Source organism: Strix uralensis, chromosome 2, assembly GCF_047716275.1.
Source record: "Strix uralensis isolate ZFMK-TIS-50842 chromosome 2, bStrUra1, whole genome shotgun sequence".
Lineage (NCBI taxonomy): Eukaryota > Metazoa > Chordata > Aves > Strigiformes > Strigidae > Strix > Strix uralensis.
This window is the reverse complement of record NC_133973.1, coordinates 91,557,091-91,569,180: the sequence shown is the minus strand read 5'-3', so window position 1 is coordinate 91,569,180 and position 12,090 is coordinate 91,557,091. Positions and strand designations below refer to the sequence as shown.

At 42.3% G+C, this 12,090-nt stretch overlaps 2 protein-coding genes across 9 annotated transcripts in view; both read left to right on the top strand.

Annotated features, from left to right (window-relative positions):
* The window catches only part of UCHL3 (ubiquitin C-terminal hydrolase L3), a 44,832-nt gene extending 43,967 nt beyond the window's left edge, over window positions 1–865 (top strand). The window contains 1 exon segment of the mRNA XM_074859496.1: window positions 146–865. Within this exon segment, the coding sequence (XP_074715597.1) occupies window positions 146–229 (84 nt within the window). The 3' untranslated portion in view covers window positions 230–865.
* A 5,133-nt stretch (window positions 866–5,998) lies between these two features.
* LMO7 (LIM domain 7) overlaps window positions 5,999–12,090 on the top strand; it is a 132,865-nt gene continuing 126,773 nt past the window's right edge. For 5 of the 8 annotated variants that reach the window (XM_074859491.1, XM_074859494.1, XM_074859492.1 and 2 more), the window contains exon 1: window positions 6,005–6,086. In XM_074859491.1, coding sequence (XP_074715592.1) covers window positions 6,018–6,086 — 69 coding nt within the window. In that variant the 5' untranslated portion in view covers window positions 6,005–6,017. Of the gene's footprint in view, window positions 6,087–12,090 lie in introns of all 8 variants that reach the window. The other 3 variants (XM_074859493.1, XM_074859490.1, XM_074859495.1) reach the window with 2 other exon arrangements.

Sequence of the window (12,090 nt, the reverse complement as noted above, 5' to 3'; positions counted from 1 at the left end):
TTTAGTAATCCTTGAAGGAAAAATCCATGTTGAGCATAGTTTGTATAAAGCATATCTTCATATTTCACTTGTGGTTCTCTTTTAATAAGTATGATTTATAGTGTTTTTTGTTTTGTGTTTTTTTGTTTTTCACTTTTTTCCCTAGGATGCGATAGAAGTTTGCAAGAAATTCATGGAACGTGACCCAGAAGAATTAAGATTTAATGCAATTGCACTGTCTGCAGCTTAAAAGCCTTTGCCAGTGGGGATAATCTATTGCAATGTGTTGTAACAATAAAACTGTTGCCATATGTTAATAGTACAAATTTTGATACTTCCCTAACATGTTGATTAATTGTAGCATACGTGGAATAAACTTTGCATTTGTCCTTGCTATATCTTGCTGCTTGTTCCTAAAGCAACTTTGGGTATTTATATACACGCATGCATTTTGTGCAAGACTTATATGTGGTGGGTTTTTCCCCTTCCACCCCCTTAAAAGTTTGGGGAATTACTGCCTGTGATATTTCATCATAATAATGATGAGCTAGTTCAGAGCAGGATTATCATTTGTATCATTCACAGATGACATTTTGAGTGGAGTATGTGGTATGTTAATGGATAAAACCTTGACATATGAGGCTATCTCCATCTTTAATTATACTGATACAAGAATATTATAATAACTTTTGCAGGTGACTCAAAAGACAAAAGTATTTTTTTCAGTGCATTATTTATAAATATATGGAAGAAAAAAGGCAGAAAAAGGACTGTTTCTTCTTACTGTTGGTGAGCACTAACATTTTAAAAATACATTTTGAATAAAACTTAATTTTGTTTCTCAAGCCTAATAATGTTAATAAATTGTCAAAAATCTTTAGTTAAACCAGTGTTTGCTGTTTGTATATGTGTAAAACCAACATGGATTTTTTTCCCCAGAAAAGCCACACTAGTAGTTAATGCTAGTTCAAATGGCAGGACTGCGGAGGGTGCACACAGGTGAATACAGCAATGTGAAGTATCTCACCTAACTGAAATAAATGATAAAAAAGTAATGATTGTTGTAGTGAAGTTTTGTGTAACAAGAACAGAAACAGTCTATAGATTGTAAGATAGCCATGATGGTCATATACTTTTTTTTCCCTTTAGGAGTATCTATTGTAAGTTTGTCAGGTGAACTGAATGTTATGTGATACCCTTCCCCTGTGCCATCCCTCCCACCCCACCCACTGGATCCTAAGGTACTGTTGACCAATTTCTACACTTGAATTAGTAACAACTTGGTTGGTTTGGGGTTTGTTTGGGGTTTTTTTTTGGCTAAGCAGTCTTATGCTTTAAGATTCTTGTGAAGGTTGGTTTTGGTTAATGTGCATGTTTTTGACATTCCAGAAACATATTCCTTATTTATTGCTTTGAAGTGAAATAATTCAGGTTTGCTTCCAATCAAGACCGCTGCCAAAGGAAACTGAACCCTCCATGTCCCAGAGGGTGCTTTCATTCTCTATCAATTGTCATTGCAGGAAAAACGAATGGGGTTATGCCAGAAGCAGTCTGGCAGAGTTTTCCTTCTTTATAGAAAAGAAAGAGGCCCGGGAGTCTGTCTTATCGCTTAAGAACATCTTTTTGCACTCTAAAGAGAAAGTCGGAGTGTCTGTCTAAAACATGTCACCTGGAGAGTCCGCTAACAAGAAGAGTCTGTTTTCTATAAGTGAGCTGGTTGGAAAAGTGAGGGGGAAGAATGCTAATGAGCTATTTTTGAGCACTTTTTCACCCCAATAAAATGCAGTATCGTTGAGACTTGCTCTATATTTCCATGCTCATTAGTAAAGCCCTGAAATTTGCTTTTAAATAAAAATCAAAGGCTTTAGTAACCAAAGCAGTTGCACTGTCTTTCTGCTAATATCAGAAAAATCAAATAAAACTTGTGACAATTCAATTGGGATAGTGCATATTTTATGCTAAAGGTGCTTTAGCATAAAGGATTACATTTAAAGTGAGCCATAGATAATATAGATAAGGTGCTTTTAGAGTAGGGAGGAGGGTGAGGAAAGGGAGGAAGTGCAGTTCAAAGCTGTTAAACTAGCTACATCAGTTGTCTGCTTCAGGGAAATATTCACTTCATATATGCTCTTCAGTGTTCAGAAGATTTCAGTGGGTTTAGGAAATAAATGGAGGGGCTTGGTGCAATTATTTATTGCAAAATCACTTCAGATCTGGAGCTTTAATTGAGTATGAGGACTGATTAAGTGAATTAATGACAAAGGCAGTCAGGGTTGCAATAGTAAACTTGGAGTGGGATTATCATGATCACACTGGGAAAATACATCTTGAATCTTAAGTAAAAAACTTATTTATAAGAATTCTTTTGGCAATATGATAGTTTTGCTCAGCTTTTTTTACACAGTCTTCAAGTCAGTTGTCCTGGAGAGTAAGTTTTCCTTCTATTTTGTTTTACTTTCAGTGTTAATTTCTGGTTTATTAATATAGAAGATGGTACTTTTCAGTGAACATCGCTTTTGGAAAGGTTCTCAAAAGTTTGAGATGGCAAAGGAAGAGCAATGCACCAGTTTTTACGCTGAACTGGATCTGCTCACTGCACGGACCCTTGCTAGATGGAAATTTTGAAAGACTGCACTGTAGAAATACTACCTCACCTAACATCTACAGTGTAATGGCTTTCCAGTGCTTGTGAGACTGCGCTTTGGCGCAGGCTTTGGTGACCATCTTGAAGAGTGCAGAAAGTAAAGGGATCTAAGATCCCTAAGATGCTGCAATATGTTTGGCATTGACAGAACCTGTATAACTTGGATACAAGGAGTGAGGTACGGATGCTTGGCCCTGATAAGCCCTGCAAGACCACATGGCGCTTTTGGCTCTGTGATGCCCATGCAGACGTTCCTTACCTGTACAGTTGGGCTTACTAGCTCAGGCTCTGTGGGAAAATAACGCAGTGTTTCCTAACTTGTGCAGCCCTGCCAGAGCCTCGCCACCTTTGTATGGAGCATGGTTTGGCCACAGGCACGCAGTGCTAGTGACTGCCAGGAAATCCCTCTTCAGCTCCTGCAGTCCAGGCCGGCCATACACATCATATTATGGAAATGGTGCATGTAGGAGTGAAGAGATGATGCATGCTCAGCACTTATATTAGTTTTAGCTGAGTGGAGCTGGCATGCTATTAAGCACTCAGGATTGTTCAAGCTCTTTTAAGTATATTGGTATAAGTTTTCACATGTTATTAACAAGCGTTTTGTTGAGAAACTGTAAGAATTTAATAACCAGTGCAATGCCCTTTCAATCATGGCTGCATGATTCAGTTAAGGAAAGAAGGAGAAAGAAGTGTTTTCTGTCACTGAAATGTAAGTTTTAGAATATAAACACACTTAAAAGCTCATTCAGAAAATAAATATGGTCTTTCCTAAAGGGAAGAAGCCTGCCTTGGTAGAAAATATTATCGTATCAAATATTTGTAGAACTCTCTATGAAAAGAATATGACGTAAACTGTTACTTGACTTATCCCTAGGAGCACGCATATTGAAAGGGTTTATTTTTGCCAAGTAGAACAATATTATGTTTGCTACTTTTGACACCAACAATTAGCAGTCATATCTGGTATATGTCATCTTTTTCTGATCTAGGAGTCTAGTGACTTACCTTGTTAGCACAAGGGAATATTAAACTATTTTTGTAGTTCAGGCTTACGTACATAAATTATCTGTGACAGTTGATTTAAAATTCACCTTGAGGAAGAAATTTGCATGTTGGAACTTTTTTTACTTAGTGAGTAACTTTGACTTGAAAGCTGCTGTGGTCCCTGCAGCTTACTAAAATGAAGTCTTGATCAATTACTTGATTACTCAAAGTACTTAAATTAATTGATCTAAAACATTAAACACTTGATTCATAGAAGTAAAATAAAACAACCAGAAATAAGTGAGAACTTGGAAAACTGTTTTTTAAACATGACCTCTTTTGAAACCTGTTTCATAGAACTTTATTCTCAAATAAATGTTTGTAGTATTGATAGTTACTTTCTCCTACTTAGGGACAAACATCATATTTTTATACAAAGTAAAAAGGCAGACCTTAAGAATCTGGGAAAGACTGCAGTAGTTCTCCAGAAAAATGTTCAGTAATGACAGCTCACACAAACTGATGTCAGCCAGCAGCAGCGCACATGCATGCCTTATTTAGACTTTTTTTTAGCCTTTGCAGTCATAAATATTAAATACTGAGATGAGAGGGTTATTTTCTGGTGCTCAGGCTTCCCACTTGAGAAAAATGCAGATTCTTCATTTGTATTTGGTCCTGTGGCTGATCTAGCTTGGAGCAGGAAAAAGGAGTAGGAGTAATTTTCAAAATTAGAGCTGTGATTATGGTTTCATTCATCACTGGCTCTATAGCATAGATGTCTCAAATCATACCACTGTGAGGAGCTAACTACATCATTTCTATGCATTTGTTACTTTAATAAATGTCAAACGTCTCCTGTGGAACTTACTTCAGCCAGAGTCACAGGGTTTTCCTTCCTGTGGGTACCACCAGTACCATTAATTTCCACATACTGCAGAAACTCATGACTAATAGCTTCTTGGTATGTTGATCTCTGCAAATCTCCTTTCCAATTCTCACAAGGTTGTTTACAGAGGAGAAACAAGTAAAGATCTTAGGGGAAGCTAACTTGTGTGTAGCACAAATCTTGTTATCTTTTCTCAGTAATCCTTACAAAATTATGTATGTTCTGCCATCAGCCATATAAGTAAAAGATGTGTGCAGCAATTCCATTTTGCTTACAGAGGAGATACGGAAATAAAAATATTACAAGTAGAAAAAGATCATCTTAAATACACTGTTAAAATGAAATCATGTACTTTAAAAAAACCCAAACCCTAATGCTATGCATGAATATTCCAGAAAAGGGCTCTTTTTCCTGGTATTTCATTAACTTATCTGCTTAGCACGTGTCCACTCCTGTACTGGAAGAAAGGGTTTTGCTGTGTTTCGTCAGCACCCCTGCTCCCTCCCAGCTCTAGTTCGAGTGCTGAGGTCAGGGTGGAAGAAGCTTTGCTTGGTGTAGCATAATCCCAACTCACCCAATGTTTGTGGTTACCATAGGGGCCAGAGCCCAGCACGGCGTCGAGCTAAGAGTGGCCTTACTGAGACAGGGCCCAGGATAGCCTGCGGAGAGGGAAGTCACCAGGAATCTGTTGCAGTGCGTCGGGGGCAGAGACACGAGTGAAATAGAGCAGTGGGCACTAGTGGGGGTACTGTGAGCAAAACCAGAACTGAGACAAACGGTGTTGAGGGCAGGAGGGAGGCGAGGCGGCTGAGCTGTGCGGCTCCAGCTCTGCCCCCCGCACCTCTGCTTCCGTCGTTTTGTGTGAAAAGAGTTCAAAACAAAGCGTGGGTCCCCCGGGTCTTCCAGAGCAGTGGAAAAGGCTCCTACCTTCGTCCCCACGCGGGACGAGGCTGCACAGGAGCGTGGAGTCATTTCCCCCGGCCCGCCGGCGCCGTGGATGGCCGCAAGGGAAGCCCCGATGGGAAGCGGGAGCGGGCCCGGGGCTGCCCCGCCGGAGGGAGGCGGCGGCCCGCAGGGCAGCGGCAGGTGGCGGGGGCCGGGGCGGAGGTGGCCGGCCCTGAAAGGTACGATTGTGCCCAGCTATTCCTGGTATGCGCCGGGGCGGCAGCCGACGGGGGCGGCCTCCCGCGGGCGGGAGGGAGGGCGAGGGGCGCCGCGGCCCGGCGGGAGGGAGCCGCCGCCTCTGCGGGGGGGCGCGGCCCCTCCCGAGCGTCCGGCTGCCTCCGGGGGGGCGCGGCGCTGCCCTGCAGCCGGCGGCTCCTTCTCGTCCTTGCGGTCGCTGAGCGCCAGGGAGCTCCCGGGAGGGGGAGCTCCGCGGGGAGGAGGTGCAGGGGGAGGAGACGGCGCGGGGAGCGTTAAAAGGCGGCAGCTGAATGACAGCGGCTGCTCCCCGCGCCCCCACCCCGCCGCAGGACCGGCCGCTCGCCGCCGCCCCCCCCGGCTCCGCTCGCTCCGCCGGCCATGGAGGGGAGAGAGGACGCGGAGTGCGACTGCCAGGCGGCGTTCGCCGAAGCCCAGCGATGGGTAGAGGTAAGGCGTCTCTTGGTCTTTTTTTTGTGTCTCCCACCCCCTTGTCACCCCCTCCCCCGGGGAGGCCGGGCCGACCCCGTTCCCCGCGCGAGTCCGGGGTCTCTGTGCACCCCCCGCCCGGCCCAGGCGGGAGGGCGCTGCCGTGGGGCTGCCCCGTCGCCGGGCAGGAGCTCCAGGGACGCGGCTCCCAAACTTGGTGTCTTTGTCAGTAGCTGCGAGATGCTGTGCTTAGAGGGCATCGTGAAAGTTTGCAGAGATCTGTCTGTCTTTGCAGTATCGCCAACGCCCCCCTCCCCAAAATCCAAATTAAAGGCTGGCATGGCTACCCTCCTGTCATTAAGGTTTATAATTTATTGCCATCTCGTAAATTACTTCTCTAGCGCTTGCTCTGAGACAGTCAGAATTAAAGGCACTCTTCTTCCTGTCTCAAAAGAGTTCAGGACAGAGAGTAACCTGAAATTAGAGTCATTTTCTTCTCTCCTATTTTTAAACATGAGTGTCTGACTGCACACGGTGCTTGATGTGAATACCTGTGTTACTGTATCGTTAACACAAAATCACACTGCTGCAGTATATGCTAATGCAAGGGGAAAGAGGTTGCTCGTAGGTGTACCTGAGCGTGAACGTGTGTCGGGTAGCGTGCGGCTGGGTGAGTGGGGCCGATGGTGTGGAAGGTGTTTTGAGAAACGTTAGAAATACTGAACAGCCTCACTTAGGGTCATTGTGCTTTTAAAGGGGAGCTTTAGCGTGCTGGTTTATATGTATTTTAACATATCAAACATTTCTTTGCACCCATTCACTGTTGAAACTTCTGATGAAACTTCTGTTGTCAGAAATGCTATCCCAGTAACTTTCAAAGGAGTAAATATTCAAAGAAGAGTGTTGGTTACTTTTTACCCCCCATCTTTGTAAGCTTGTCAAGACCCAAGTCCAGGCTTCTTTGTTTCCTCTGTAAAACGATGACATCTAGTGCTTAAAAATCTATTGAGCATTTTGAACTGAGAGCACTGTAGGCAAGGGTATCGCAAATGACTTCCACAAGTGCCAGTTTTCTAAGTTCCGTCTGTAAATGTAGGTAATTAAAGCAGTCCTGGCTTCCCCAAGTGTCAGTTTTGTAAGAGCTAGCTGTGAGTTTAGGTAATTAAAGCATTCCTCTCTCGCGTATACATTTCTTTCTTGCATTGCTTTCTTTAAATTGGCAAAGCTTACTTTAAATAGTTTCATTAAGGTGATGTAATGTCGTCTTTGAAAACCCGCTTTTAAGGGTTTGGGGATTTGTTTTAATTGTTATTAGTTTTCATTTGATACTGGCTGGTTGTACCATTCCTACAAAAGGTTCACTCTTTGCCTGTCAGTAGCACATGGGAGCACTAGCAAAGCAATGTAAGTGTAAAGCGTGCACTGTTTGTGTAGTGGAAAAACGTATGTTCAGCTTCCACCCTTCCCCATCTACTTTGTGTGGTTATACTTTGTTTCTGATACGTGAGAGCTTTCTCATTTTAAAGTAACTTTTAAACTTACCCCTTGGAGAAATGTTTTATTGTAAATCGAGTAACTAAAAATGTTGTATTTCTCTACTGTTTAAATCCAGATGGATTAAAAAGCCAAAACGAACCATTTCCATTCTTGTATGAGAAGAGTAAAGATATTTTTAGAGTAATGAGATGTCCCAAGGTACTACTACACGCAGTAGTGTGTACATGATTGAGAGTGAAATTTGGTGACTCGTAATGATTAATCAGTTAGTTTTGAAGATGAGGCAGATTTCCAAATATTTATGAACTTGAAGTTCTTATGTTTTGGTAAGGTTTTGTGAGCCAGCTTCCCCCTAACATTAGAGGAAGATGAAAGCATACAAACACCAACTTACTATATATTTAAAAGAACAAGCAAAAATCTCTTTGTAAACTGTTACTATTTCCCCTTGCTAATGAAATCTGTGTTAACATATTTCTGTATTTCAATACAGAGCTATTTGGACTCTTGAGACTTAAAAAAACAACCCCTCAGAAGGCCTGAGCTTAAACCTTGAAGCTGAGGGCTTTTTGTAATAGGAATGAGCAGCTGTATTTGTCAGATCTTGGGGAAAAAAAACCCACCCCAAAACATCCAAAATTGTCACCCCATCTGTTCTTGAAGCTTTTGGGGAGAGAAAATTGTGTCCTGGTCAGGTCCCTCTTCTGCCTGTTCCCAGCTGGAGTCTCCGTGTTTTACGGCATCCACTGGCTGGTGGGAGCTCAAACATTTGATCTTAGTTCTACACAAAAAAAACCCCAACCCAAACCCAGAAAACCCAACAACTTGGTTAAGAGTAAGAACAACAAAAATTTGCATCTGATATCTGTTGTTAGTTAATGAAAGACTTTGTTCTTTAATTCAGATTCGTGTTGAGGCGTAGTTTATGATAATGCAGACAAGGCATTACCATGCAAATGCTTTTACCGAGCAAAGACCTCTTCAAGTGTAGTCCCCAACCTCTTGTGTTTTGTGTGCTGTGGTGAACTGGGAGGGGAGATAATGTTGCTTGTCTTGGTATCAGTTACTCTAGCTGGAGGCTGTTAGTCACTTTGGAGAGCTGGATGTCAAGAACACTACATCTTTTGGGGAAAGAGTAATCATTTTCTGTGCAAAACTAAAGCTCTCCTCAGGTGTCCCTTTATCCAGAACGCAGCACTGGTTAGTGGTGGTGGGTTCTTGCATCTGGGACTTTTGGAGTCTCCTGAGCTCTGCCTGTAACAACTGGTGCTGGTCAAACTCACGTGCAGCTCAGCCTTTGCTTAGCACCTCAGCTGGGCAGGTGGTGTGTGCTGAGACCAGAATAAAACACTGAAACACCACAACTTAGAAATAGTTTCTCTGAGGTAGAGCTGTGTTTGCCAAAGCTAGAAATAGCTGGGTTAAAATTGTTTTACTGCGTTCTGTTCCATATTATAACTTAAGCAAGCCAAAAGCTGTTCCTCCAAACCAAAGCATTCTTCCCCCAGCTATTAAATATCCCAGACTGCCGAGTCTGTTTTCCTGCCTCAAGATGTGGGAGGGCAGTCTGCCTCTTCCTCTCTGCAGTGCACCACAAAGTTTAGCCTTGTGAACACAGAGGAGACATGGTCCCTCTCCCCCACAACACCCTTGACCATTTTAGGGGTGATGCCCCTCTAAGAGTTGAAGAGGAAAGAAGAGAGTGCTGTTTTCTTGTAAAACGTCTCAGCTTCTGATTCCCGTTCTGTGTCGTAAATGAACCCTAATCTTCAGGTAGATGTCTGTGGTTTGAAATTGTTTGCTAAAGCAACTTGAAACCTGACCCACGAAGTCTGTAAATCTTTAGTTAGAGTGCCCTGAGGCAAATAATGCCTGATTTTTTTTTTTTTTTTTTTTTTTTTCCCCCCCCCCCCCAAAGTAGTCAAATGTACAGATCCTGTGTGAGGGAGGGTGGGCAGTGAGCGTGTGCCTGAATGAATTGTTGGAGTGAAGCAGCAGAGCTGTAGGAAAGCACATGGAGCAACCTTGAACAGATCCACTGAAGTGGAAAATAGGTGTTGGGCCAAGTAACTCTTAATATCACAAGCTATTACAGGGCCTCTTGGGAGCTGAATTTCCTCCCCTAATAACTGATGTAGAGTTGTTAAAGTCAGATGTTCTGAAAGCTACTAATTTCATCTGATACTGTCATCGAGAGTCTCAGTCTCGGTCACAAGCAGGACCCTGTAGTCCTGCGACTGTCCCTCATGCAGGAACACTGCAGTGGAACAAAAGTCCTTTCTCGTGCGAACACTGCCCAGTGTTGATGGAGAGAGGTGTTTCACCATTAGGAGTTCTGTAGCAAGATAAGGTTTTTGTCATTTTTGATAGGCAGCGTTAGAGGAAGAGAGCTCAGCATGTCTGGATGGCAACTAAAGATACCTCTGCTTCTCCTATCTGCCGTGGCCGTTAAATAGGTAGTGAAATAGCCTAATTTATCTGAATGCTGTTGTGTGTGCTAACAACTTCATTTATTATTGCATTACAGTGTGCTTTTTGGAGTCCATAACTATCTTCCTGTGTGATTTTAGAAGTATCTGTTACATTTGGGATGTTGGAAAATTATTTGGGGGCTTTTGTTTTTGTCTTTTTCTGGGAAAAAACAAATGTGTATGTATACTCACACAGACATGCACCCTCCAAGCCCCTTGCCTGCTCAGAAGATTAAAAAAGCAGATTTGCAGAGTAGCTTGGTAGAAAGAGTCGGCTTGAGGATAAAACTTCAGAGCCAGGTCTACTTACTGAACTCTTTTGGTTTGGACCAACAGTACAGCAATCAAATCCAGTGAATGGTCTCTGACATGTGGTCACCAAATGTTTCTATTTGTTGAAACTGTTCGAAGTCTGCATTTCTACTGTATATTTTTATGGCTTCTGCAAATGCAGCAAGAGATCTAGCAGCGATGTTTTCCCTGTATTTGCATAGAGATCTTACCTCAGTGATTATTTTGTTTTGTTTTTCCCCCAAGCATGAATCTAATGCATACGGTCTGGTATGGCAGATGGGAGGAATAACTGTAGAGATAGAAGACTCATTTTACCATTCAAATCCTCTTCTTGTAGGTACCTTTATTTCAGGTGAACTAATCACTCTGAAAAGGTTTTTCTTAGTTCTGGGTAACATATTCTCAGACAGTATGTAGAGAACTAGTCAATGTCCTGGATGGTGTCAGAATGGAAAATATGTGAATGAAAAGGCAAAATCTATATATTGTGTTGCCTAAACCATGTCTAATACTGAGTAATTCTGTCAAGTCATAAAACCTGGGTGGGCTGGTTTCTGGAGAACTTCTTACAGTGCGACTGCCAGAGTCCTGGCTCACGTCTACATAAGGGATGTATTTAACCCTCCTTTAGGTGCATGCATCAGTATTTCATTATTGTGTGTAGATTCTTGGCAGTGATCCCTTGCATGGAGTAAATCTAAGTGTATCCAATTAATATATAAATATGAATTGATACATAAATATACATGCTGCTAAGTAAATCCTGTGGGAATGTAAATCCTAGAAATAATGTTCTCCACTGGCTACAGACTGTGAAAGTGCTGTGGCAAAATGTCATATGACAGGGCTAGCAATAATATTTTAGAGGGAGTGGGTGACAGTAATACTGTTTTATCTGGCTGAACATTATTCTCTCTGTTACTTTGTTGTCCCCTTCCTTCCAGACCTCAGGAAAGGTATCTGTGCTGTATTTGGTGGTGTGTTTGAGAGAAAAATGGGACCAATTTTTGCTTGAGAGTAAAAAGTATTTCCTTGTTTCTGCAAGGTGGATTTATGTATTTTCAAGTTAAGTCTATATCTGGATTTCTCAGAGATGCTCGAAGTCTGCCTTCACGCAGTCCTGTGCGATGGGCATGCATAGCTTTGAGCTGAGTTCACAGTGTAGTTTCCTTTGTGGACGGTTTCTCTTTGTAGTTTTGAGGGTTGTTTTAAAATTTCGCATGAAAGCAGCATCTGCAAGCACTTTAAGAGGAAGAATTAACTTGTTGACTATAGAAATGGTTATGTCTTCTATACTGGGGAAGTGCATTGCAGCTTAAGGGGATCTACAGACAATTCTGACCGGACTTTTGTTTTCTTCTGTTCTATATTTTGTGGTTACCAACTACAGTTAGTTATGTTACTTTTGTTCTTTTCCTCCTTTTCTTTTTTTGTTTGTTTTTTTGAACTGTGTCCTCATCCATTCTTCAGTTGGGTGAAGTTGTGCATTTTTTTTCTGCCCATAATTTCGGGAGGAGGTGAGGTGATGATTTCCATGTTTAGCATGCTTCCCCCCTCCCTACTGTGGACTCCCTTTTAGCACCTTTTCTTTGTCAAACACTTTTTTTTTTGGTCCAAGTTTTTAAGTTTTTAATGAGCACTTGGGTGTATTACATTAGACGGTGACCTTGCTGAGCTTTAGAAAACACTTGGGTTTTATTGTGTTGTAATAACCAGATACATTCCAGCTGTTTCTTGTACCTACCACTCCTCTTTAAAGTTCC